General features: G+C 35.7%; 1 protein-coding gene across 6 annotated transcripts in view; it reads right to left on the bottom strand.

The window, feature by feature from the left end:
* The window catches only part of WDR25 (WD repeat domain 25), a 70494-nt gene that overhangs the window by 24696 nt on the left and 21657 nt on the right, over window positions 1-24141 (bottom strand). For all 6 annotated transcript variants that reach the window (XM_074825113.1, XM_074825117.1, XM_074825112.1 and 3 more), the window contains one exon: window positions 6876-7023. In XM_074825113.1, coding sequence (XP_074681214.1) covers window positions 6876-7023 — 148 coding nt within the window. The remainder of the gene's footprint in view (window positions 1-6875; window positions 7024-24141) is intronic.

Below are 24141 nucleotides of genomic sequence, written 5' to 3'. Positions count from 1 at the left end.
TGCAAAAGATGCCCTTTGAGAAGAAGACTCTCTTATCCATAACAGAATACAACAGGTGTAATTCAGCAAGCTTATATATACCTTCCTTGTGTATATATTTATTGCATTTTAGTTCCTAAAGGCAGCATAACAAAGAGTCAAACGACTCATAGACTGTAGAAAATTACATCTTCTGAAAATCTATTTGTGTAATTGAGGGAAAATCCATACCACATATAATTTTCCTGTATGAGAGGTTGTTATTCCAAAGCAGAAAGAAAATATTTCTCTCCATCTTTAATTTTCACAATTTCAGTAACAGTATCTACTACATCTTTGCAGTGTGTTTTATATTCTAAAGTGCTTTAATTCAATTCTTCATTCATTAAAGGCTCACCAGTAACATACACAGCATGAAAAAAAATCTTTAAAAATATCTTGAACATATGTTTCTGCTACTTTATTCTGCAGCCTACTGTGAAACTGCTCAACTATGAAATCAGATATTTTAAAGGCTATTTAACATTGTGAATTTTTCACAGAACATCAGCACAGTTACTGAAACAGGATGCTTCTGTAACTGTGTTTAGTGGTCCTCAGGTTCACACCCCTATCTGCATAATCCAAAACCACCATTCACCTCTTACACTAATCTGTAAAGAAAATTGAAGCCTAACACTTACAAGGACATAAAAGTAATCTTGCTAAGCAGAACGGATTTCCCTACTGTGTTTACAAAAAGACATGAGATAATACATCAAAAAAGTCTTATTGCAGTCACACTCTCTCTCATGCAATAGTGAGAAGAACATTAGATTGATCAGACAAAATTTGTTCAATGTTGGCTGTTATTTATTCACTGTATCTTGGTGTGTTTAGAAATTGCTTTATTATTTTTCCAAGAACTAAAGTTATACTGACTATACGTGTTTCTTAATTCTTTCCCCTACATAGTCACAAGTTTCTGGCATGTAAAGGTGCTTGAAATGTTAAATAATTTTATCTTTTACCCTTAAAAATGTCCCCAAATAAACATTTTTCTCTCTTCTTGTTGCAAACTCTTTACATTAGTGAGTATAGAAAGTAAAATGCTGTTACCTCCTAGCTGGAGAGTGACCATTAAACTATGTTCAACACATTACTTAAAACTGCTGAATTTTGGGGGAACCTTTGACCTCACATCAAAGATGCCTGTATGCCCTCAAAAGAAAAAGATAAAATAGATTTAAAAAAAGAAAAATTGATCAACTAGGCTTTTTTTCTGGGGTGTTGTATAAAACCTTCATGCATATTAAAACTACATAATACTGGGAGAGAAGGGGAGGAATAGGAAAAGAAAATCACAGCTCTCCTGAAGTGATGTTTATGTATGAGCACTAAAACTTATGTGAACAAATACAATTACATTAACAATAATGTTAATAGGATATACCCTATATATAGGATAATATATAACATTATATTAATATATAATAATAATGTTAATAGGAGTATCTATAGGACTACCAAATTAAAATACAAAAGAAAATATAGGAAATTTGAACCATCCTCTTGGAGGTACAAAATGTTGCATTAAGAAACTCTCAAAATTATATAAAATAAAACAAGTTTAAAAAAAAACCAAACCAGATTTAAGTGTCTACATTATATATAACCTGAACTTTCCTTCAAAACCAACAGCCTAATTTCAGTGTCCTGGCCATGGTAATGTGAAAACTTTGAATTTAAATTCCCCATTATAACTCTGAGGAAGTTATAGTTGAAATCAAGTTCAGTCCATGAACTAAAATACAACTGCAGCATTTGGCAACATAGGAAATGTGCCAAAATTTCTTGGAACATTCCCTCTGTCATAATATTAAAGAAATGAAAAGTATCTACAATATGCAAATAGTATTAACCCAGCCAATGTTCTGCCTATGCTATTGTACCAATTCATTTGTGACTAATGAAAAATCCACTGATGAATATAACATATATTCCAAAAATAAAACAGCTATAAACAAATTTTAAAAATACAGTTACCCTTCTGAAGTTGGTAGAGCATCTCCACTACATCTGGACATAACAGCAGTTAAATGTCAGATGTACTTGACCTGGAATTGTTTTAAAAGCAATTTTTTTTTCAGTGCTCTCTGATTATAGCACTGCTTACTACTCTGTAAATAACAAAGTGTCTGAACTATCACTAGTAGAAAATGACTGCAAGCGTGGTGTTAGTAGATATGAACAAAACCAGGGAGTCTCACTGGTTCAGACTGCTGCATTATTATCACATTTGGGAAACGTTTCAAAAAGCTTTATTTTTATGAAGAAATAATGTGTATAAAATAGGACAATAAAAAAAATATTAAGCAATAATCTTTACAGGCAGCTCAGCTGCAGGTTTTGGATCTACTAATATTTATGAAACCCCATACTGCAGTACTGAACTTGCCTCATGCAAACTGTAGCTTCAGAATCACTCAGGTGAATGATGCACAAATAAACACGAGTTCCTTAAACATTTTATGCATATTTTGGATCAGAGCCATACTCTGAATACGTACAACAGTTTTCAAGAAAACCATATTTGTGGACAGTCTCAGCTTGATATCTTGGTGTTAGGACAATAGATGACCATTTAAGATAGTAAATGACGGTCTATAAAAAATTAATTTAGAAAAAGAAGACTTGTGCAACAGCATCTATTTTCACCAAACCAGGACAAGTGAACTCCTTGTACCTCAATAATTTGAATTTTTCTCTTTCCCTGTTCATCATAGCATGAACAAATCATGTAGGTTGTACCTCCAGGGGTCATCTAGTCCAAACCCCTACTCAAAGCAGGTCCAGCCGCAGCAGGTTACTTCAGGGTCTGTCCACTGAACTTCTGAGTCTCTCCAAATACAGAGACTCCACAGCCTCTCTGGACAGCCTGTTTTAGTGTTTGGTGACCCCTGAGTTGAGCCAAAAAGCTTCCTGTGTTCTTACATTTCTCCTTTGCCTCTCATCTCTGAGAGACGCACATCTCTGAGAAGAGCCTGGAATCATCTTCTCTGTGTACTAGGTAAACACTTGCTAATCTGGCCCAGGATGAAGTTAATGAAGTTGACCACCTATGTTGCAAGAAAACGCTGCTGATTCACAGTCAGCACCAGGACCTCTGGGTATTTTTCTGCAAAGCCACTTTCTAGACAGTTTAACCAGCCTGTTTTACTGCACAGGATTACTCCATTCCAGATGAAGGACTTTGCGCTTCCCTTGTTGAACTTCATGAGGATCCTATCAGCCCATTTTTCCTGCTTGCAGCATCTTAGATCTTCTTATATATAAGAACTTTAATTAAATACACTTGACAAGGGGAAGAGGTTTGATGGTGTAAAACTGCAGAATAAGCTGTCATGGATGTGTCTTCCACCCTTGAATCAGGATTTCTATGCCAAAACCAACAAAAATTCTGCTTTGTGATTAATGAGATTTCAGTGTTTGTGTCTATTCTGATGTTGTTCAGACCACAAAGATTAAAAGAAAATCACTCCAGAAAATGCCATATCCTAGGACAAGGGATACCCAAACTTAAGTCCAATCTTAGAAACAAAATTTCCTGGAGAATTTATTCAAGCACTGTTTGTTACCACAATGCTGGCACATTCCTTTGAAGAATCTCATAACTAGCTGTCATCAGACCCAGAACAAACAATTAGCTGGGTCTACGCACTACAAATTTGATTTAATAGGGCAGAAACTACATTCCTAACAGAAAAATAACACAAAATGACAAAACACTCCCAACTGAGCAGCCCAATACCATGCATGTACTAAGCTGTATTTTCAACCTTTCCTAAACTTTTAAAAGTAATTCTCTTCAAACAGTTAGGTTTCTTTTGGTGAAGGCCATGTAGCAATTTTTATAACATAGATGTAATATATAAAATCTATATTGAAAACAAAGAAATATTAGACTTTAGTAAACTTGACTAGAAAAATGTTGAACCAGAGCAACACGCACAAGACACAAGAGCATAGAGCCTTAAAGACAGCATTTTTATTTATAAAATCCCACCAACATGCATTTACTGCACTGAAACACACTGGTAGTTAGTTCAGTCTAGCAATGGATAATTAAGACCAAAGTCCAAAAAAGTGTCTAAAAGTTCTCTGTGAAGGAACAGTTCTAACATCTATCTGAAGTTAATCAAAGAAGAAATCATCTCAGCACTGATGAAGAGTGAGGAGGAATGAATGATTCAGTGAACTAATGTAAATCAAAATCTTATAGCTGCCTTAGTGTTTTTCAAATGGAAATGAGGCTTTTTATATCACATTGATTTGGATTCCAGAGGCAAACTGCTTGCCCTGTTTCTCTGAAAATAATTGACTGAAATGTATGAAAAAAAAAAAAAAAAAGAGTAACTTTACAACAGGGAAGGAAATCAGAATAAAATTCCGATCACTCATATCATACTTTTCCAAATGAGATGTGTATCACTGAAAGCCAGGTCCAAACATCCACATTACAACCGCAGTTCACAGGAGCTACAAGGAATCCTGTGTCCTTGAAATAAGGTAATAATGAATATCTGGTATTTTCAAGGATTATAAGCATCCCTTTTGCCTTTACACATACAGTTTATTTAAGTAGTTAGAAAAACTACATAACTCACACGTCAGTAAGGAAAGAATCACTTATAAGCTTATCTGTTTTGAAAAATAAGTAAATATAATTTGTTATTGTTGCCATTGCCTAAAACACTAGAAATGCCTTTTTTCAAATGAACCACTACAGTCAACTTAATCCAGACTATTATCCCATTACTGGATAGTTACATCAAAGAGATGTTAGAAACTAAAGTATATGATTAAAATCACATATCTTTGGAATTTGTTCTACGATTTTATAAAATTAATTTCCCCACAGTAGTCCCTTCAAATGACTCAGGCATATAAAATCTATTCTACTGCTATGAATCCCATTAAGAAGGCGTAGCAGGTGCACACCCCAACCCCGATGAAAATAGGGCTTCTTGGCTGCTGAAGTGTAGCAGCTATTGATTTCCTTTTTCCATGCCCTTGTTCCCAGGGCTTCACAGTAGTTGGGACATTTGGCCAACGGGAGCCGCTACTGACCAGGGATCAGATTCAGCTCAGGTATAAATGGAGTCGCTTGGGGGAGCCATTTTGCGCTAGTCCCCCCTGGAGCAGCACGCTGTGGTTGAGGACTCTCCCCTTGGGTCGGGACGCTGCCCAAGGAAACTCCTTGAGGTTACTTGGGTCAGGACGCTGCCCTGAGAAGTTCCTCAAGGTTGAGAGTCCTCACTTGTTAGGTGAGTGATAGAGCATTTTGGGTTGTCATTAAACCCTAGGTTGTTCTGTGATAGAGCGTTCTGGGTTGTTGTTAAACTCTAGGAAGCGGTGTTTTGTTCTCTCACGGGCATTCGAATCTGCTGTTGAATGGTTGCAGAGGGCTAGTTAATTATGTTGATAATAAATTTTTAATTTTAGGTTGCTGTTTGTTTATTTGAGAGCCTCCGTAACAGAAGGTAGCCATTCTATTTAGAATTTGTAAGCATTATAGTCAAAATTAAATCTACTTGGATTAGTAAAATTCAGGTAGATATGAGACTAGAAATGAGGTTGCTGCAATGAGACTGAAAATAAATAATAAAAAAGACAAGAAGTCTGACAAATTAATGACTTGCTATATTAACCTCATGTACTGCTACTACATCAAATATATAAAGCTCTTTTCCCCATTACAAAACCCAAATATTCTTTAAACATCAATATTCTGTAACTGTGTCACATGTTTTACATCCCCAAACTACAACAGTTCCCTTCCAGCCATCACTGAATTTAAATATTTCTGGTATGACAAATGCTGAGAAAAATAAATTCTTCAAGCATGGAAAAGAATCTTCCTTTCATGTGAACAATATTCACAAATTTCCTTGGCCACTTTCCCAGTTCATCTGAATAGGACTTCTGCTCTTCAGATATTCACATACAATGTACTTCATACTTTTACGTAAGAGAAACCCCTCCTAGACAAGAACTGCTTCTAATTTTTGTAAGGATTTCTTTTGTAGACTTACAAAAAAAATTGCAACTTTACAGGATTTAAACATTTAAAAATAAATTAAGTGGAAAAATTAAATTGCATCTCTTTAGTTGACAAGGTACTATTTTAGGCTTAATCCTTCATTTATACGCACACAGAGGTGTCCTATTATGCACAGCCCCAATGAATGCTGCTGTATGAACGCTGATAACATAGGTAAAGGAGAGAAGAAATATAGCTGCTAGAAGTATTTTAGTTTGTGAAGGAGACATGAGGAGAGACAGCATCCAGGAAATTAGTTGTTGAGGTCATAACAATCAAATCCCAAATCAAATTCACAACTGCATCAAAGCAACACAGGTTCAGTCTCAAGGTTTCACACCAGAATTTAAGTTCCTATACACCTAATTAAGGTCCTATTCAGAAGAAAAAAAATTACCTAATTAACTTTAAACACAAACTTAAAACCAACCCAATTGAGAATGAGGTACAAGCCTGTTTAAATTAACCATATGTACAAATGTCACTGAAGTCTGCCTTAAGAGGCTCTTCAAATGCTTTAATGAACGATGACAGCACAAAAAATACACATTTCATTCTATTCATCTGTGCAGTGTCTGACAACAGAAATTACATGTGATCATGAAGTTAAAGGTATTTCAGTTTTCTTAAATATCTCCAACTACCCTTAATTGCTGAGATCATTTTTTTTGTAGTGAAGACATATTTCAAGAATTCTAACTTTGATCTATAGATTTTATCTATATTTTTAGAAGAAAGGATAAAGCTAACGAGATCCAAAGTTATCTGTACTCAATAAAGATAGGGCTATAACGCACCCTTACATGACCTTTACCTGTTTCTACATCTGTTAAATGCAGCATGGAATCAAAGCCTCCACTGAGGATCCTTCTTCCACAAGATGACCAACAGGCAGCTCGAACAGCACAGGAGTGACAGGAGTAAGTTTTTAAACAGCAGCCTGTATCTACAGCATCCCATACCTTGAAAAGAAAGATAAGGACAACTTTGTAAAGAATCACAGTATTTTTTTCACGGTACTGATAAGTAGCTGTAGCAAATCATCATGGCTGAGAAAGCTTTGCATTCCGAAGTTGTATCTGCTAAGCTGTAAAAATCTGTTTGAAATAATTGCATGGTTGATTAGAATTAGGGCATTTTATTAACAAGGTACAAATCAGTAATACATTTTTATGACTTGTATTATTTCTTGAAATGTCTACATTTCCTCAGTGGCAATTCATGTTATACTTTTCCATTCATAATGCTGTCCTACCTCTGTGCTGGGATGTATCAAAATACATTTTCCCTTTAAATAATTTTTTTTCCAAATTTTTGTCTCTATCATATCTTGCTTTCCATCAAGTAAGAGGAATCCTAGCAGATTACAGCTTTCACATCTGCCTATAGATAGGCTATTATCATATTTCTCACTCAGTTTGTAATTTTAGGTAGAATTTTACCTTAACTTCCCTGAGAAGACAGATAAGAATATCATCATGCAGCTACATGGAGATTTCTAAGGACTGGTCTAAATCCTCTCATTTTTCAGTTTCTTCTGGACAGAATTAGATTCATGCTGAGCACTTCTGAAAATCCTATTCTACTAGTTATCCAATTTTTTAAAAGTACTTAACAACTAATATTTTCAGAACATAAGTAGTTCTGCTCATATTTTTTAAATAATTTTTAAAGAAAAAGGCAATTGTTACCAAATAAAATATTTTAGAAAATAGAACTAGTCTGAATTACAATTTCAGTTACTGAATATAGTTCACAATAATCAAAAGCACATCCTTCTCATGGTGCTCCTTTTGTCATAGTTTTAAGATAAAATTAGAAGTTTAGCAACAAATGACCCATATAAAGATCCAGCCTGCTCACTTATGCTCACTATTCCTATGAATATTCTGCTTCAGTAAAAGCTAGATTATAAAATATCTTATGATTGTATGATACAATATAATACCTGTTGAGTTGTCTAACAAAATGCGTAACAAATGCTATAACCATACCAGTAAATCCTACATTTTATTACTTCTAATACTAGTGGTACAAATAAATCAACACTTTGACAGTGTTTCATGATAGTTTTATTGCCGTTTCAGTAAACCCAAGGCAGTTTATTGCTGTAAAGTCACTATTTTACTACATGGTACTTCTCTTTGAGATGAGTCATTTTCATTGTGCAAAAACCGGCAGGATGAAAACAACACTGCCTATGAGCTTAGAAGGTTATTCTGATTTTTTTCTATTCTAATCAATTTCTCAATTGTAAAAATGTTTATCTAATGTTGGGAACAGACTAGGCAATTAACAGAATACAAAAAAACGACTTTTTTTAAAGTGAGATCAAATTAAACCTTCATGTATGCCACCACAAGAGCACTGAAGATAGTACCAAAATAAAACTGACTGCATGTTTGTGCATTTTAAAGGATGTTAAAAACAAAACAACTCAGTAAATCAGAAAAGATAAGTAGATGTTTGCTTTCTTGTGGCAACAGCACAATTCACAGTACAGGAGAATGTAAAGGGGAGAAAAAAGCAAGACTTTTGGTAATGTATTTTTATCTTCAATTATATTTTCTTCTTACTGGACAAAAAGGACTCACTGACAATATCATTATTATATAGTCCACACTCAGAAGACAACATTCCATTATAGAAAATTATTTCATCAAACTATCTTCTAGAACAGAGCGCAGTTCTGCAATGCAAAGCAACCAATTATCATTAATTACTTGAATAGTCAGTTAAGACTGGAACCGTGATGGCCATACCCTAAGTATTCTACCCTATTCACAAGAAAAGGAATCAGGAAAATTTTAATATTGAACTGCTTTTGAAATTAAGTTTCTCTGCTTTAATGAGTTTTAATGATCATTTCAAGCTTCACAGTATTAAAAAAGGGTTAACTGTGTCTTAGACAGCTTTTAATACGAGGAAGCTAATGAATGAATCAAGATGAAAGGAAAAACAGGTAGTACATGCTTCAGATATTTTTCTGTCATGTTTTAGTGATTAAGTATGAAAACTCAATTTTCACAAGAAGGATGAAGTAAAGCAAGTTCAAGAGCACTTCTGAGTTCCCGCTTGATTAAAAAAAGCTGTATAAATGGAAAAAGCACATGCCTAAAGCTGCACGTTTCTCTCCATTATATAAAACGGAACAAACAATCAACTCTCGTGGAAGAGACCACTGACCACGCACAAGGGACAAGTTACCGAATACCACATTTCTCTCCACTGTTACACCTTCCATCAGCTCTTTTTGCTCAGATAATGGCAGTGTTGCAATGACTTCGGGAGTTAGAGCTGCATGGACAAGGCAGTCTTGACTGAGGAAATTCACTTAGTTTATTGACAATTAACATAAACTTTTAATTACAGATTCAGGTATTGAGGAAAAAAGATCATGAGTTATACAAGCACTTAGGGCAGCACCTTCCCTCCCCAGGCCCCCTTAAGTCCAGCGCTTCTCCTCCCCTACTCTCATACCAGTTTCACCTTTTTTCCCTGGGTGTTCTGCTTGGTCCCTTCCACATCCCTTCAGTGAGACAACAGCCATTGCAGGAGGCTGGGGTCAGGGCCTAGAGGTTTCTTGTTGCCTCTCCTTGCACCTTACTCTTCTCACCTGCTATTTGTTGCTTCTCACTGCTCCTCTGCTCCCTCTCTCCAAACGCACATCTCTTCCCCTATCTCCTCCCATTGCCTTCTGTGTGTCCTCACACGTCCTCATGTTTCCGCAGATGTGTCCTTGTGGCTTTCCCCTTTCTTCAATATGCGTGAAGAGAGGCACCACACGCTCCTCTGAAGTTTTGGCCCACAGTGAACTGTTTTCATCCATTTCTGAGCAAGCCGGAACCAGCCGTAGCAGCCCAGGGCAGCTCACAACCTCCTCCCACACAGGCCACCCCTGCAGCCCCTGCTACCAAACCTCACAGTTAATGCCCAGTACAAGCTGTCAGTTCAGACAGAAGAGTTAGGACAGACCTCCATCAAGATGTGGTCCAATGCAAATTCACTGGAGCCCACAAATGTGCTTTTAAATAATGCTGAGAGGTGCCACTTCTGCTGTGGCTTCACAGCAGAAAGAGAAGTCAAACAAGGCAGCAGAAGAAGATGGCAGACCCTGTCCTGCTGTGCAGTGGCAATGCCCTGAAAGCTTCATCTGGGCATATCCAATCCTAGGTATGGTTCCATATGACCTGCCCAGGATTTTCCTTCAAGTCTCATATCTGGTGAATTTAGTTCAGTGTAACTTTGATACATTAGCGTGTGCCCTGCTGCAAGGAGGATACGGTGCAGTGCATCCCCTGGAGAACAATTTCAGAGTTCTAAGTTTCAATATTCATCTTCCAGAGGAAAAGGGAAGCTCTACTTACTATTTGCAAGAAGTGGTATTTGGTATTTATAGTTAGCTCTTCAGCAATCACTTAAGAGATGCAGCCATGCCCACAGAGAGTCATATAAAGGTGAGCCATTGCATATCAAGAAACAAAAAACGGTGTGCAGAACTGAAAATAAGGCAATTAAAGGACAAGAGACTCCCCTAGGAATTAGGGCCATTAAAAACTTCCTATTTCAAGTGAGTGAAGTTGTTGATCATGCCTTCTCTGCCAAAAAGGAAGATGAATTACAGACTCTTTACCAAAAAAGGATCCCAAACTCATTCTTCTGAGTGGCATCCACATATGAGCTCAGAAGAAGGATTTGCATCCAAGAAGTTTAAGGCTGAAAGCAAAGGCCACAACACTGTAATTTAAAAAGTCATGGTTGTTAACAACTACAGTTTTAATTTCAAAGTGTTTTTAAGAAATTAAGTGTGTTAGAACTATTTAGAAAGTTTTATTTTAAATACCAAAGGCTGAACTTTAAGCATAACTGGCAATAAATACCTTTAAAATAAAGGTTTATAAAATAAAATCATAGATTTACATGGAATAAAGGCTTACATATTTAGTACATAATAAATTACCTGGGCAGGGGGAACAGCTCATTAAAAAATACACAGGCTGAGATATATCTTCCTTCATAGGTATTTAAACATGTGCATCAAGTATTATAGGACTAGATCTATCATGCATCTGTCAAAGGAAGACAGATTTATATTCAATTATTTTTACCAAGAGATCAGTTGTTTAAGTGTTGTTGCTTGACTTCAAAATTCAACTCTTACAAGAATTCGGTATTATTTCTAGATGAAATACTAAATTCTCATTAAACCTGAGGCTGCTCTTTTATCTTGTGATGTCAGATGTGATTTTAATTGCTGAGCTAAAAAGTTAAAAGCACACACTTCAGCCTGCTACTCTGAAAATACTGCTTATTGCTACATATTCAAGCAATGTTTTACATTATAAACAGTAACCGGTCCATCCTTTCCCCTTATAAAGCATCCCAAAAACAATAAAATCTGCAACTGTTATTAGGAAAAAGGCACATAGTACTGTATTGCCTCCCCTAAATCTACAATTGTAAACTAATGAATTTTCCAATATTTGAAATAAATAAACAGCCAAGACTCAAAGCTTTGAAATTAGCTAGTTATTTTCAAAGATTTTCTTCAATGCCTTTCTGGCATTAAGATATCGTGAACACTTTAATTGCATTTTTTCCAGTTTTATTAAAATTGGCTTTAATGTGTCAAGCTGGTTCATATTACACTACTAGTTCTTAGTCTTCTCTTCTTTACTATTTATAACATTGCCTTTCCATTTCTTTTCCATTAACTGCTTTCATTTCATTTCTTCTCATATTATAGAAAGTATAGTGATTACAAAGTTATCTCCTAGGATTAATATATGGGGCCAAAATGGCAGTTACAAACAGCCAAGTGACAAAATTACTAGAGATTTCTTTACAAAAGCAATTTTCTTTTACTTTCTCTAAGGCATGTTGTAATTCAATTGCTCTTTCACATCTTTCATAATATTTGGAAATAAAAAAGGCTTCAGAAGTTCCTTGCTTTCCTGTATAGCTTAGGAACATGGTGAAAATACTGTAATCAGCATTTCAGGTAGCATAACCAGACCTCCTCAACCTCAAGATCAAAAGTTCACAAATCATATAAGCCACTAAACAATATAACAGATGAGATTTATTATAGATTATATCTTTCCAGATCCTATTTTCTGACTGAAAGCTTTCAGGAAAACAGCCCCTGAAAATAAAGTACTTTGGGTTGAAGATAATAAAAACTCTTTTGGTAAGTCACAAAAGAAAACAGAAGAGGGTAAGCACTTGATACACAAGTAAATAGCAACCACAGAAGAATGTTCAGGGGTCTGCTATGCTATCAACCAGCTCATAGGATACAAAATAAAGGCTTTTATCTTATTGACCATCCAAACTAGGTATTCATTCCTAGAAAAAAAAGTGACAGCAGAGTAACCAAAGTAATGTGAGAACTCATCAAGTATATGAAGACTGATAAATTAGGAATTGAGCACATCTCTTCTACTGTCATTCTATGATTATCTATAATGTGCTTGCCTCCAAGCAAATTAGATTGCAGAAAAGAAAATATAGCAGACTTACTTTTAGAAAGAGAAAGGTGCATCTATTCAAACAGTCACTAATTGCACAGTGAACCCAAGAACAATGATTCAATTGTGATAAATTAGAGGTTGGAAGAAAGTATCAGGAATTAAGTTGTACGCATTTTGAATTTGCATGCATAAAGGAACTGCAGCAGAGCCAATCAAGAATACTAAACAAGAATTTCTGAAGGATGCATAACAAAATTAAAGATTTTTTAAATGGATCGATTCAACTTAATTTCAACATAAAATCCATACTAAAATAACAGAACTCTTCCCACTCAATTTAACCAAGTTGTGCCATTCGTCTGTAAATACCAACTTCCTCTGTCAATGGCTCCTACTACATGAACGACAGCAAGAAATCGTTTCCAACTTCTTGATTAATCTAAATAAAAGGATGGCATTTAAGAAACAGCCCTGTTCAAGGATGATGTGGGAGAGTACTGAGTTACAGGAAGCATGAAGAATTACTACTATGCTTTGACTAGAACATATTCTGCTCTCTTCCAACACATGCTCAGATTGCTCCACAGACTTGTGAAGCTGAAGAGACATGACCCTCTCCTTTCCCTTTTTGGAATAACATTGTTCCCTGGTGTGTCTCAAGGAGAAAAAAAAAAAAAAAATCTTTTTTTTTTTAACTGCAGAATGGAATTTGTCTCTGAAATTTGAACATGTATCTGTTAATATGCATCGATTCAAGAGAATGGTACTCCCTGAACCATACTGCTTCTCTGATCTCATCAATATCTAAATACTGCAATTTCTAATAAATAAAGAAGGAAGTCCCACACTATCTACAGAAAATCATGTCTTTTCTAGTTTGCAAATCAGGCTCAAAACTGTAGTTTAAAAGTTTCTTCGAAAGTCAATGTGCCAGAGGGCAGAAGTAGTCCCATGGAAAAATTACAAAAAGGTATTTGCTGCTGCTTCTTCAAGATTCCCCACTTGGATGAGGTGAAGATTTGGACAGGATTGCAAGAGTTAAAAGTGCCCCTTGGATATCTCTAACCAATGGCAGTAAGGACAAGAAGTGACTCCCATAAACAGGTACATTCTTTTGTTCATAGAACTGAGGCAAGAGAAAGACAGGAAAATAGCTGAAAAGCAATGAATAGCCAAGCATTGGAATTGGTAGGTGTGCCTAGTTGAGTGCATAGGTAGGCCTCTCCAGCCACTGCATGACTGAAAAAAAAAATCTGATCTTGAATAGGCATGTAACATAATATGTATAAATTCCTAGAGTAACTACAGGAAGATTTAGAATGTTTCATTGTTGTTTCAATTAGTGTCTTCTTAAAACAGTGAGCTCAATATTATAGTTTTAGTAGAAGGTAAAATTTGTTGAAAGAATTACAGAATGGATCACTGTCTTTGCACTCTTTTGTCTAAACATGCAGTTAAACTGTGTAAAAACTAACAGCTAAGGTCCAGGAAAAACTATGAGCTAAGGTCTAGCCTAGTGTATAACCTCTAAGTGTTAATAAACTTATTTTCATACAATTATGAAAGATGTAAATAGATGTTCAGATCATTATATAGACTACGATTGATGACATTTTGGCCATACCAGCTTAATTTGTTAATCACATGTTCCAAAAAAGGTTTCCAGCAGGATTCTGTGAAGCTAGATAAAGCTAACACATTTTCAGATGTGTCGAACACTTGCTCCAGGAATGTGTAAGAGTGTGCTAGGGAACATATTTTAAATGACATCCATCTTCCTAATCTAGACACCGTGTAAGTAGTATATATTAATGCTGCCATTTAAGCAAGCACTTACAGGTTTCCACTAACTTTCTTCTTGCAGTAGACATAACTCAAAACACGATTTTCTCACTAACCCAAAGCACAGGACTAGTGACTGATAAAAAAGTGCCAACTTTATTCTTGCTTTAGTACCTGAATGAGAACTCGCATTTGGATAGTTTATTACTAGACTACCCTCATTACCGTAGAACAAGGAGAATGGAAAGTAGCAAAATATAATAAATTCAATTAACTGAGACAGCCAGCATAAGGTCTCACTTCATTTTTTTTTCTTTCACCAGAAACCATAATATCAACATGTTTCAAGTACATTTATCAAACCAATGAGGTGGGAAATCTTCCCTTTTGCAAAAAAAAATAGAACAGTACATTAGATTTTAAGATAGCTCTTATTTTGTAGGGGGCTTTATCCAGGCAGAAGCATTTTAAGTTATAATACTGGTAGCATAATGCTAACCAAGTTAGCAGTACTACTAGAAACCAGTTGGTGATACAAAAACTGATTTGCAAACATGTCAACAAGCTTTAATCCTAGTGAATTCAGCAAAGGCTGAGTTAAGTACAAGCACTATGTTTAGCTTCAAGAGGCAGCACACAGGCATACTAAGCTTGCCTATGAAATACATTTCCAATTATTTGGTGTGTTTTATTTTAATCTTCCCTCCGACAGAAACTCAGCAGCCTTTTCTCCAAGGAAGGCTCCATAATTGTTAATTGTGAAGCTTCATTTGGGTGGTTTTACCATTAACAGGAAAATAAAAACCTAATCAAAAGTGTACTTTGATCTGCCAGCATCCTACAAAATTATTTTAAGAAAACATTAATGGACTAAAATAAAATATTGACATTTTCAACTGACAAAGGGAGACACAAGAGAAGTAAAATAGAATTCTGTAAAAACAAAACCACCACACCACGATGTCAAGAGCTATCCATCTGATTAATACAATAAGGGAATGCTCTTGGTAAAGCTTAAATAATGAGATCTAGTACACTTAACCTAAGCTTGTTTGTTGGCCATCTACTCTTGGAAATACACCTAATGATTCCATATTTCAAAAACTAACTTGTAGCACAAGGAAAATCTAATCAGCCAATCAAAACTAGAAACGTAAATAGTTTTAAAGTATACAAATTGGCTGGCTTTTTGCCAATATAAATATTTAATGTAGCCTCCATGGGAGCCTTTCAAGTCAAAACTGGCAAACAGAACTCTTAAGAAAGATGTAAATTATTAAAAAAAAGTGTAAAGGTAAAAGACTGAACAAGACTGACAAACATTTCATAGATATTTCTATTAGAGAATTTGTAAATTGTACATGGCCATTGTATCAAAAGCTAAGGTTTTAACCCACGTGCTATATTTTTCTCAGGACATACTGATCTCACCTGCAAATAGCTTTTTGCATCCCCTTGATTCGGAAATGGAAAAAGTAAAGAAAACATGGACACTAGAGAATTCTTATTTCTTGGATGTTACTCATGTCTGGAATTACGGAAAGACAGACAGGAAGGATAGCTGGGACAAGACATTATTTTGATTTAGAGGTTTTCAGTATTCTCCCCCTGTTAATTACATGCAGTTTCTAGACAAGCAAGCTCAATCCTCCAGCATTTTGCAACCCTCTCAGAAGCAGGCCTTCCCTTCCAGTTGTTTGGACAGCGCATACACACACATTTCGGTTCAAGATAAAATGTTCCTAAACACTGACAAGTAATACATGCATAAATGTTGCAACGTGAAATATCAGAATACTAATAACATATTTAAATGCTCAATTAAAGTAAATAAATGCTAGAGTATTACATAATTATTCAGAAATAGCCCCTGCTGCCTTTATAAACTGAAGCTGCAGATTAGAATTAGTTCATTTATAAAGGATGTTTACCTTTATAACTGATGAGAACTGAAATAAAACTGTCAAAGTATGAACAAGCTCAGGGTGAAATCTTGGTCTGCCACTTTATTTACATGGAAACAAAGTTTCAAAGTTATTCAGTAGGTTATATCTGAGTGCTTTCATGACACAGCAACTCACTGTAAAATTTTCTTTTTATTATGGCATATCTGTAGCTGTGCCTGTGAAGCTGAAGTTGTGCCAGATTTATAGTGAACTATTTTCATTCAACACCTGGGCTTCACAACAATAACTGAACAGGCACTTTCTTTCAGGCTATTTGCACAGAATAACATAAACACTGGATATGTAACAATCTACTTCTTCATGACACCTAGCTTCTGAGTCACACATACACATGAAATAGTGTACCATGAGAAATTCTCCTCTTTGATGGCAAATCAAGTCATTATACTCATTACTGTTATTATGCAATGCAGATAAAATTTTATGAAAATCAGTTACTATCTTTTATTACTGAGAGACAAAATATCTAGGTGTGGAAGATATACATAATACAACAATCAAAAAAAAAATCTAATACTTATGGTAACTTACAGGGTTTGTTATATTTAACAAATCAATGAAAGAATTAAGGAAACCTTAAATTGTGCTGCTACAGTCCATTATGAAGTGCAATTATGAAAAGGTAAAATTATTTCAGTGCAAGTCCTCAGAGAGGCCATTAAGGTGCCATTAAAAGACCATTATAATGTTTAACTTCAACAGTAAAGCTACTTCATTACAAGTCATACCATCATTTTAGAGAGGAATGCAATTTTCATGAAAAAGAGGCATTCTAATTCACAATAATACATCATCCTCATTTTGTGCCTTTTATTTGCAATATTAAAGTTTGTTAACCTTCTGCTTGCTTATGTACAAATTAAGATCCGAGTGGTCCAATTTCCAGATGTGTTGGCACTGAGAAGAGTCATTAATGCCAATGGAAGTTGAGAGTGGAGGGTTAATAAACTCTAAACTTTAGATGGAGCTTGAAAATTTGGCTTTTAATCTCTCAATGTTATAGCATCTACTATAACTTACCCTCCTAACTGAGGGAATATTAACACCACTATTAATTTCTGATTAAGCAATCAGTGGCTTCATACATATACTGCATAATTATGCAGTTAAGGACAATTAGACAATATATTTATGACCACATGATAAGCATTTGGGTCTGGAAAAATATTGCAAAATTACTTTTACATTCAGTCAATATGTAGTGATTCTTCACCTTTAGACACTGAAGATAGCTTCTCTTTTCAGTCTAGAGATTCTCTAACCTTTGCTTCACTTTCCACCATAAAGAACATTTCCCTCAAAATTGGAGTAAATCATCCCTGCAGAAGGTTTGGGTTGTTGCAGATGCACTTACAAGGCTAATCTAATCTAGCAGTTATTCCGACATGGCTCTGCCACAGTGAAGTGACTGATTAATAGTTTCAAAGACAGGAGACATGTCAGAGACCTGCCTGGGCCTCGGCGTGTTGTGACATCGTAGCACACACAACGCTTACAGAGCAGCATCCTCTCTCCACGTACCAGCACAGCCACATCACAACACGAGTGACTTGCTGCTGAATGTGGAGCAGACGTGTTCCAACAGATGAGCAGGGCAGAATCTGACACAGACACCGCTTGGGAGAGGAGTTCAGGGGAACAATAACCAGACATTTTGTTACTATAGTTTTTTAGGGGTATTGTTAGAGAGCGTGCTATTAAGTGGCAATAATCAACTGCATCTCCAAAAAAGCAATACTAAAGTGGATTTCAATCTATTTCTGTTTCCAGAACTGAAATGAACACCCAGTGGGTTTCTATGCAGCTACCTTAAACCAACTGTCAAGTAATGCAATCACTTTTCATGGATCCCTTAGAAGTAATCTGTGTTCCCAGGGATCCAGTAATCATAGACTTAAGACATTACTACTACTTATTAAATTATATTTTTAGAGTATCATTAAATTATTGAAGTATGATCGCTACTGTGCAAGCTTTGGCCTATCATTTGTTATAAAGGTACTTCAGCTTTCAACCTCTCACCCAAAATAAATGAAAATTGATTAACTTCAACAGTAGTTGATTTTTCAACTCTGATAATTACAGGCTGAAGACAGGAAGGGGGTGAGATGTGGAACCAGTGCATCTTCCTTGAGGAATAAATTATTCCACACTATTTAGAAGTAAAAAATTTTTCCACAGCCAACATAAAATACATGTTTCAGAGTCAAAGTACTAAACAGCTATATATACACACTGTTTAAACAATATCTGGAATAACTAGAACCACTTACGTACTTAAAATCAATTATGAGTTTGAATAGTGCCAACAGTATTATAAAATAGCAGACAGATCTAGATTCTTCAAATGAGAGTATCCCATAATATGCTGCACGTCTGATGATAAACACCACATTAAAGAGCAAGATAAAGCAGCATTCTATTTTTTTAAGTGTCGTAATACTTTGAGGATCAGTATCTGCTTTATTTCTTAACATCTTTGATCACTATTTAAACAAAAGGCTTTTAAATTTGAGGTAGTCTTTTTAAAGACATGCTTTTAAAATGAAACTTCAGAGCATTTTTAAGTGCTGGAGTACTCCCATATTCACTTGAAAATAAAACAAATTTACAAGTCCTTGTTTGAAGGGGGTTTTGGTGGTTTTGGTTTGTTTGGGTATTTTTAAATGGGCTTCATAACACAGTCATGGGCCATCTGACTTCAGTTCATTGTTTTCTAGCGTTTCCAGTGAACATCCAGTTAGCATATGGCACCAAGCTTTGAGTTTTAGGGGCACAAAGTTTACTCATGTACAGTGTGTGTGACAAATAAGCTTGTTTGTTAAGCAGGGCAGAGGGCTACAATTTCAAATATGCATTTATTTTTAGTATTATTTTTAGTATTACAGTGGAATACAAGGCAACATTTAAAAAGTGACAACATCAAATTAAATGCAGTAGGACCTATGTATCTTACTTGTTTAATGAACAGTACTAGCAGCACAGGCTCCACCCCCACTAAATTATAAATAAAATTAATAAATAAAATATATAATATAAAACAATAAAATAAATTATAAATAAAATATTTTAAAAAGCTCAGTAAGATGATCTTGCTGTTTAAAAATACTTCCAGGGAAGTGGGCAACAAAGAAAAGCACTAACACAATTCAGTGTTCCTTAGACATCATCTGAATTTCTCTACAGGAATGAATGCCATCCCAGTCAGGGGATATAAACTAAAAATTGAGGAGACATATTAAACAACCAGAGAACTATCAAATTTTGTCATCTATTTAAACTATAATCGAGGTGGGCAGGTACACAGAGTGGTGTGAAAAAGCAACTTAGTTTCTGGCAATACATAATAGAGCTTTAATTCATATGTTGGGTAGATCCCATGGTGTAAATCTGTTTGAAACAAAATCATTGTGCAGTTGCTAGCATTTTTTTATTGGTTACATTTCTTTATGGCATTAAAGTTGAGAGAAAACTGACATGTTTATTTTTGATACTTTTATGTATTTTTTCTACATTGCCAAGTGAAATCTTCACAGTTCTACTTTCCTTCCTCGAAACCAAAACATCATTATTAACAAAATTCTCCTGAAACCATTTTATCTTGCCTGCTCATTTAAAAACTTCAGGGGAATTGCACCAACAGACTTTCAAAACGCATTGATTCCTTCTGCAAAAGCACATAGTTGTTTGTTAAAATGTTTTATATCGCATGTATCATTTTAAAAGACACCAGAAAACTGCATCCATTTGCAGCACAAATCCTTCATATAATGAGATCAAGATCTCCAAGTACACTGATCCTTGTTTTGAGTTTTATTCTGACAGACAGCTAGAGTTTTTCCAGTTCTTCTTTGTTCTTAAAAAGGAGATATTCCAAAAGAATGAAGATGCCATAGAGGTAAGAGCAGCATTCATTTCCCTTTCCTCTATTCCAAGATCTGGGAAAATACTTTGCTCTTCACTGAAATCAGGCCACTCTAGACATAGCCCTGTTGGCTAAGAGCCCTTTAAATGCCAGCAAGACCCTTGCAGGACAGCAGTGTAGCTGGCAGCAAATACCCTCGGATGGAGATGCCCACTCCTCAGACCAACTCAGCATCCTCTGTACTACATAGCTCCTTCCACTGCTGGTTTCAGCATAAACTCTGCAGTACCCAGCCCTCAAGTGAAGTGAATTCGTCACATTACACACAGCACTTGCTCATCTCTCCAAAAGGCAGGGAAGCTGCAACCTCTGAAAACTATACTAATCTAGGCACGCTGGGAACTACAAAAAAGTTAAACATACATTAAGGTTATCATGGATTTGAAGATACTTTATTTTGACTACATATCTTAATATCCAGATGAATAATTAATTCAGGACTGCCCACCACAGCTTACAGTAGCATTTTACTGAAACTGTATTACACAATTAGAAACAAGCTGAAGCGATCTTTACCTTCAGAGAAAGAAATATCAGAGCCACCTCTGGCAGCTGAGCAGCTTTAACAGCTTGATTTTTTGCCACAGAAATAGCCTTATCCTGCAGGAGTTCAGAAACAGGTGAAGAGAAAAGACAGCTGCAAGCCCACTGTTTGATTAAGTTCTTGCAGTAAAGGTCTTGAGGAGAAGATCTTTTCATTTCCCAGAGTGGAATACACTGTGAGAAATACAACAAGCAGTTTGATTATTTAAGTGACACTGAGGATAAGACTAAACTTTAGCTGTACCAGAGATAACTCTGTACAAGAATCAGTTCAGCCAGGACAAGAGAGCACCAAAAAAGGTAATTTATTGTGATAGCTTATTTAAAGATATACAGGATATTTTTAAACTGCTCTGAAGAATACACCTAGCCTGAAGGCTACAGGGATAAACTTTGGTTGAAGTCTTTTCAAGATTTTTTCCCCATAAAATGTTATTTAGCAGAATGAATGTACAATATAGGAGGCTCCACTTGTTCAAATTATAGCAGGGTCACCCAGACTGAGAATCTTTCCTATTTTTCCTGTGGAAAACATTCTGCTTTATAACAATTGTTTGTACCATTACTGAGCTAATGATTTTTACATGTCTCTAAGAACTGGGGAAAGTAATGGGGAAAACATAAGGGAAGTTTATGGTCCAAGTGACAAAGGTCTCTGGCTACATGGTTTAGTCTCCTGCTTCCCCTGCAACAAGGTGCTATGTATGTTGTGAATGTTATGCCTTCTAACAAGCACACTGAATTGTTGCATGTGAATGGGAAGTGTATACTTCCTATGTAAATTAAAGAGCCTCCAGACAACAACTCCAAGCACAAAGCTACCTTCCATAATCCTCTCTGACAATTCATTTAAGGGAGAGCAGCACAAGGTCCAAACCTCTCTGCCACAGGAATTCCTGCTCAGGTGGGTCTCACTGGATTGCTGAAGGCACATTTTATCCACAATGAAGTCTATGAAAAATACTGTTAAATCCTGGAAGCTGAAGAGCATCACAGAATGAATAACATGGTGAGATACAAGTGATTATTACATTATGGATGTTTGCATTTCCTGGACACTCACAATGGGATTCTCTAGTATCTGGAAGTATAGGAGGCAGATGCCCCAAAGACCTTGGAATTTCTCAGAGATTCACATCTGGCTCCCTGGATATGCAGTGCCTCCCATAAAATCTGCTGACAGAAAGAAAACAGTTTGCACTACAGATAGGGATGGCTGTCTTCCACAGAGCCTAAGTGTTCTTTAATGTGTGCAGCAGCACACACAAATCGTATTCCCTCAGCATATTCCTGACGTTTAAATGTAATAGAGACAATCCTGCTCTGAAGTGGCTATCTAGGAAACAAGCCAGTTGTAAAACAGCTTGCCCATTTTTAAATTTTTTTTTTTTTTTCAGTTTCCCTCCAAACACACCACAACTTAATTTTCTTCACTCAGTGCAGCCGTCACCATAACTATTCCTTGGCCCGCTGGTGGGGCACTGCACAGTTGCAGGGCTGGTAAGCATGCCAAGAAGCTTATCGTGACTGAGAAGTCTCACCTTCCTTTCCAGCTTCCCCCATGTTACAGACAAAAATATTTAACTTCCACATTTATCTCCAGCATGCTGGGGCCATTGCACTGATTCCTGCTCTTCACATCCATGTGTCTCTACATTAAAGAGGGGTACAGTTTTGATTTGTTTCTCCAGTTGGTAAAGCCCCCCACCAGCATTATTCCAGAGACTTGACTAATTCATAGTAATTTTAGCACAGATGTACAACGTCAGCTGTGTCATCCTGTTTTCCTTTTAAGTATATTCACTTTTCAAGTGAAGTGATTACTGCAGCTCCTCTTCTCCAAGCAATTTACACAACGTCAACATGCATCATTAGAATACTCAGATTTTGAGGGAACTCAAGTATCTACCTATTAACAGCTTTACATAAAACAAAACTGATTAGCTTTTGTTATTTCTCTTTTGCATATCTATGCAATCCATTAGACAAAAAGGGGCCTGGCATTCCTATGACAAACAACAGAAGATTGCCAATGTGTTTAATATGCCTCTTCGTAACATAGTTCAGTTCCTACAACATCATTTAGATTGCCCTACGGAGTTTCTGTACTCTATACTTTATTACATTTAATCTCTCTCCTGTGAAATGTTGAAGAACAACCTATTACATAAGTCAACCCAACAGTAAGTTATTGACAATGATTTTATGAAGGCCTTTATCCCAAAGGACATTGGCAGGTAATTTGCAAACCTAATGTATATTTAGTCAGCAGAGAGGGGTTTCTATGTTCACTTACATTCCTATAATGTAGTACAGTGATACAGCTGACCTGAAGTTGAACAGCAGACCTTTGATTATATTTTTCATCAATACAAAGCAGAACAGTTTGCATCAAACTTTAAGATTTGAAAAATAACCTTGAAAAAAGTGCTAGCTATTTCTTTCACATCCTCCAAAAGACTTTGGTAAATAGCTTTTTCTTTATTAATATATTAGGGGCTGTTTACTTCAGTAATAGATTCAACAACATTAAACACAGTCTCAATATTAATTTAAAAAAAAATATGATTTTTTAATTCTTAAAGCTGCTGAGAATCTAAAAATTGTGTATTTACCTGGCCATCACATGGTAAGAAAAATGACAGCAATTTAAGATACAATAAGCTGTGCCTTAAAGAGGCATTATTATTACTGAAGTTCAAATGTTTCAAAGCTATTTGCCAGATGTAACTAATTTTTTTAATTTAAACTAGTAGTACAGGTTAAGTGACAAGTCCTGCTATAAAAGTGTGGGTGAAACCATCTATAAATACTTTTTAACTTGTACAATTCTGAGTATCTACTCTGTTACTCTATAGTAATAGTTTAGAAATTAAGTAAAAAGATTGCATAATTATTGTGGTTTTGTCATATTAAGATAACAGTATTACTAACTTTCATTTTACAGCTGATATAAAAGCATACCTTTGAAGCTGGAAATGAAAATAGTAATACTCCATGCTAAAAATCTAGAACCAGGTTAAAAAACTAGCTTTCTCCTCTTTGGTTATTGACATGAAACCATGAATCAGTGGCAATGTAGAGTTACTGAGGAGCAGATATGAACATACTGACACTTACAAACAATGCCTGGCATTTACATAGGACCCAATTAATTATTTGTAACTATATAAGCAAATATAATATTTAGATATTTGTAAAATTACACACCACTGTCCCTCCCACATACTTTTTTCCTAAAGCCTGATGAATACGCTTCATTTTAGCGAGCAATAATGCATAATTATTCTATTCTATTAGTAGGGGCTGCCCCTGATTACATTCACATAGTGCAAACCTACTTGATCGTCACATCAGTGCAGTGGTACCATGAGACATCCCACCGTTAAA

The sequence above is a fragment of the Strix aluco genome, chromosome 4, assembly GCF_031877795.1.
Source record: "Strix aluco isolate bStrAlu1 chromosome 4, bStrAlu1.hap1, whole genome shotgun sequence".
In the NCBI taxonomy this organism is placed as follows: domain Eukaryota; kingdom Metazoa; phylum Chordata; class Aves; order Strigiformes; family Strigidae; genus Strix; species Strix aluco.
Note: the sequence above shows the minus strand (reverse complement) of the source record. Positions and strands in the feature narration are given on the sequence as shown.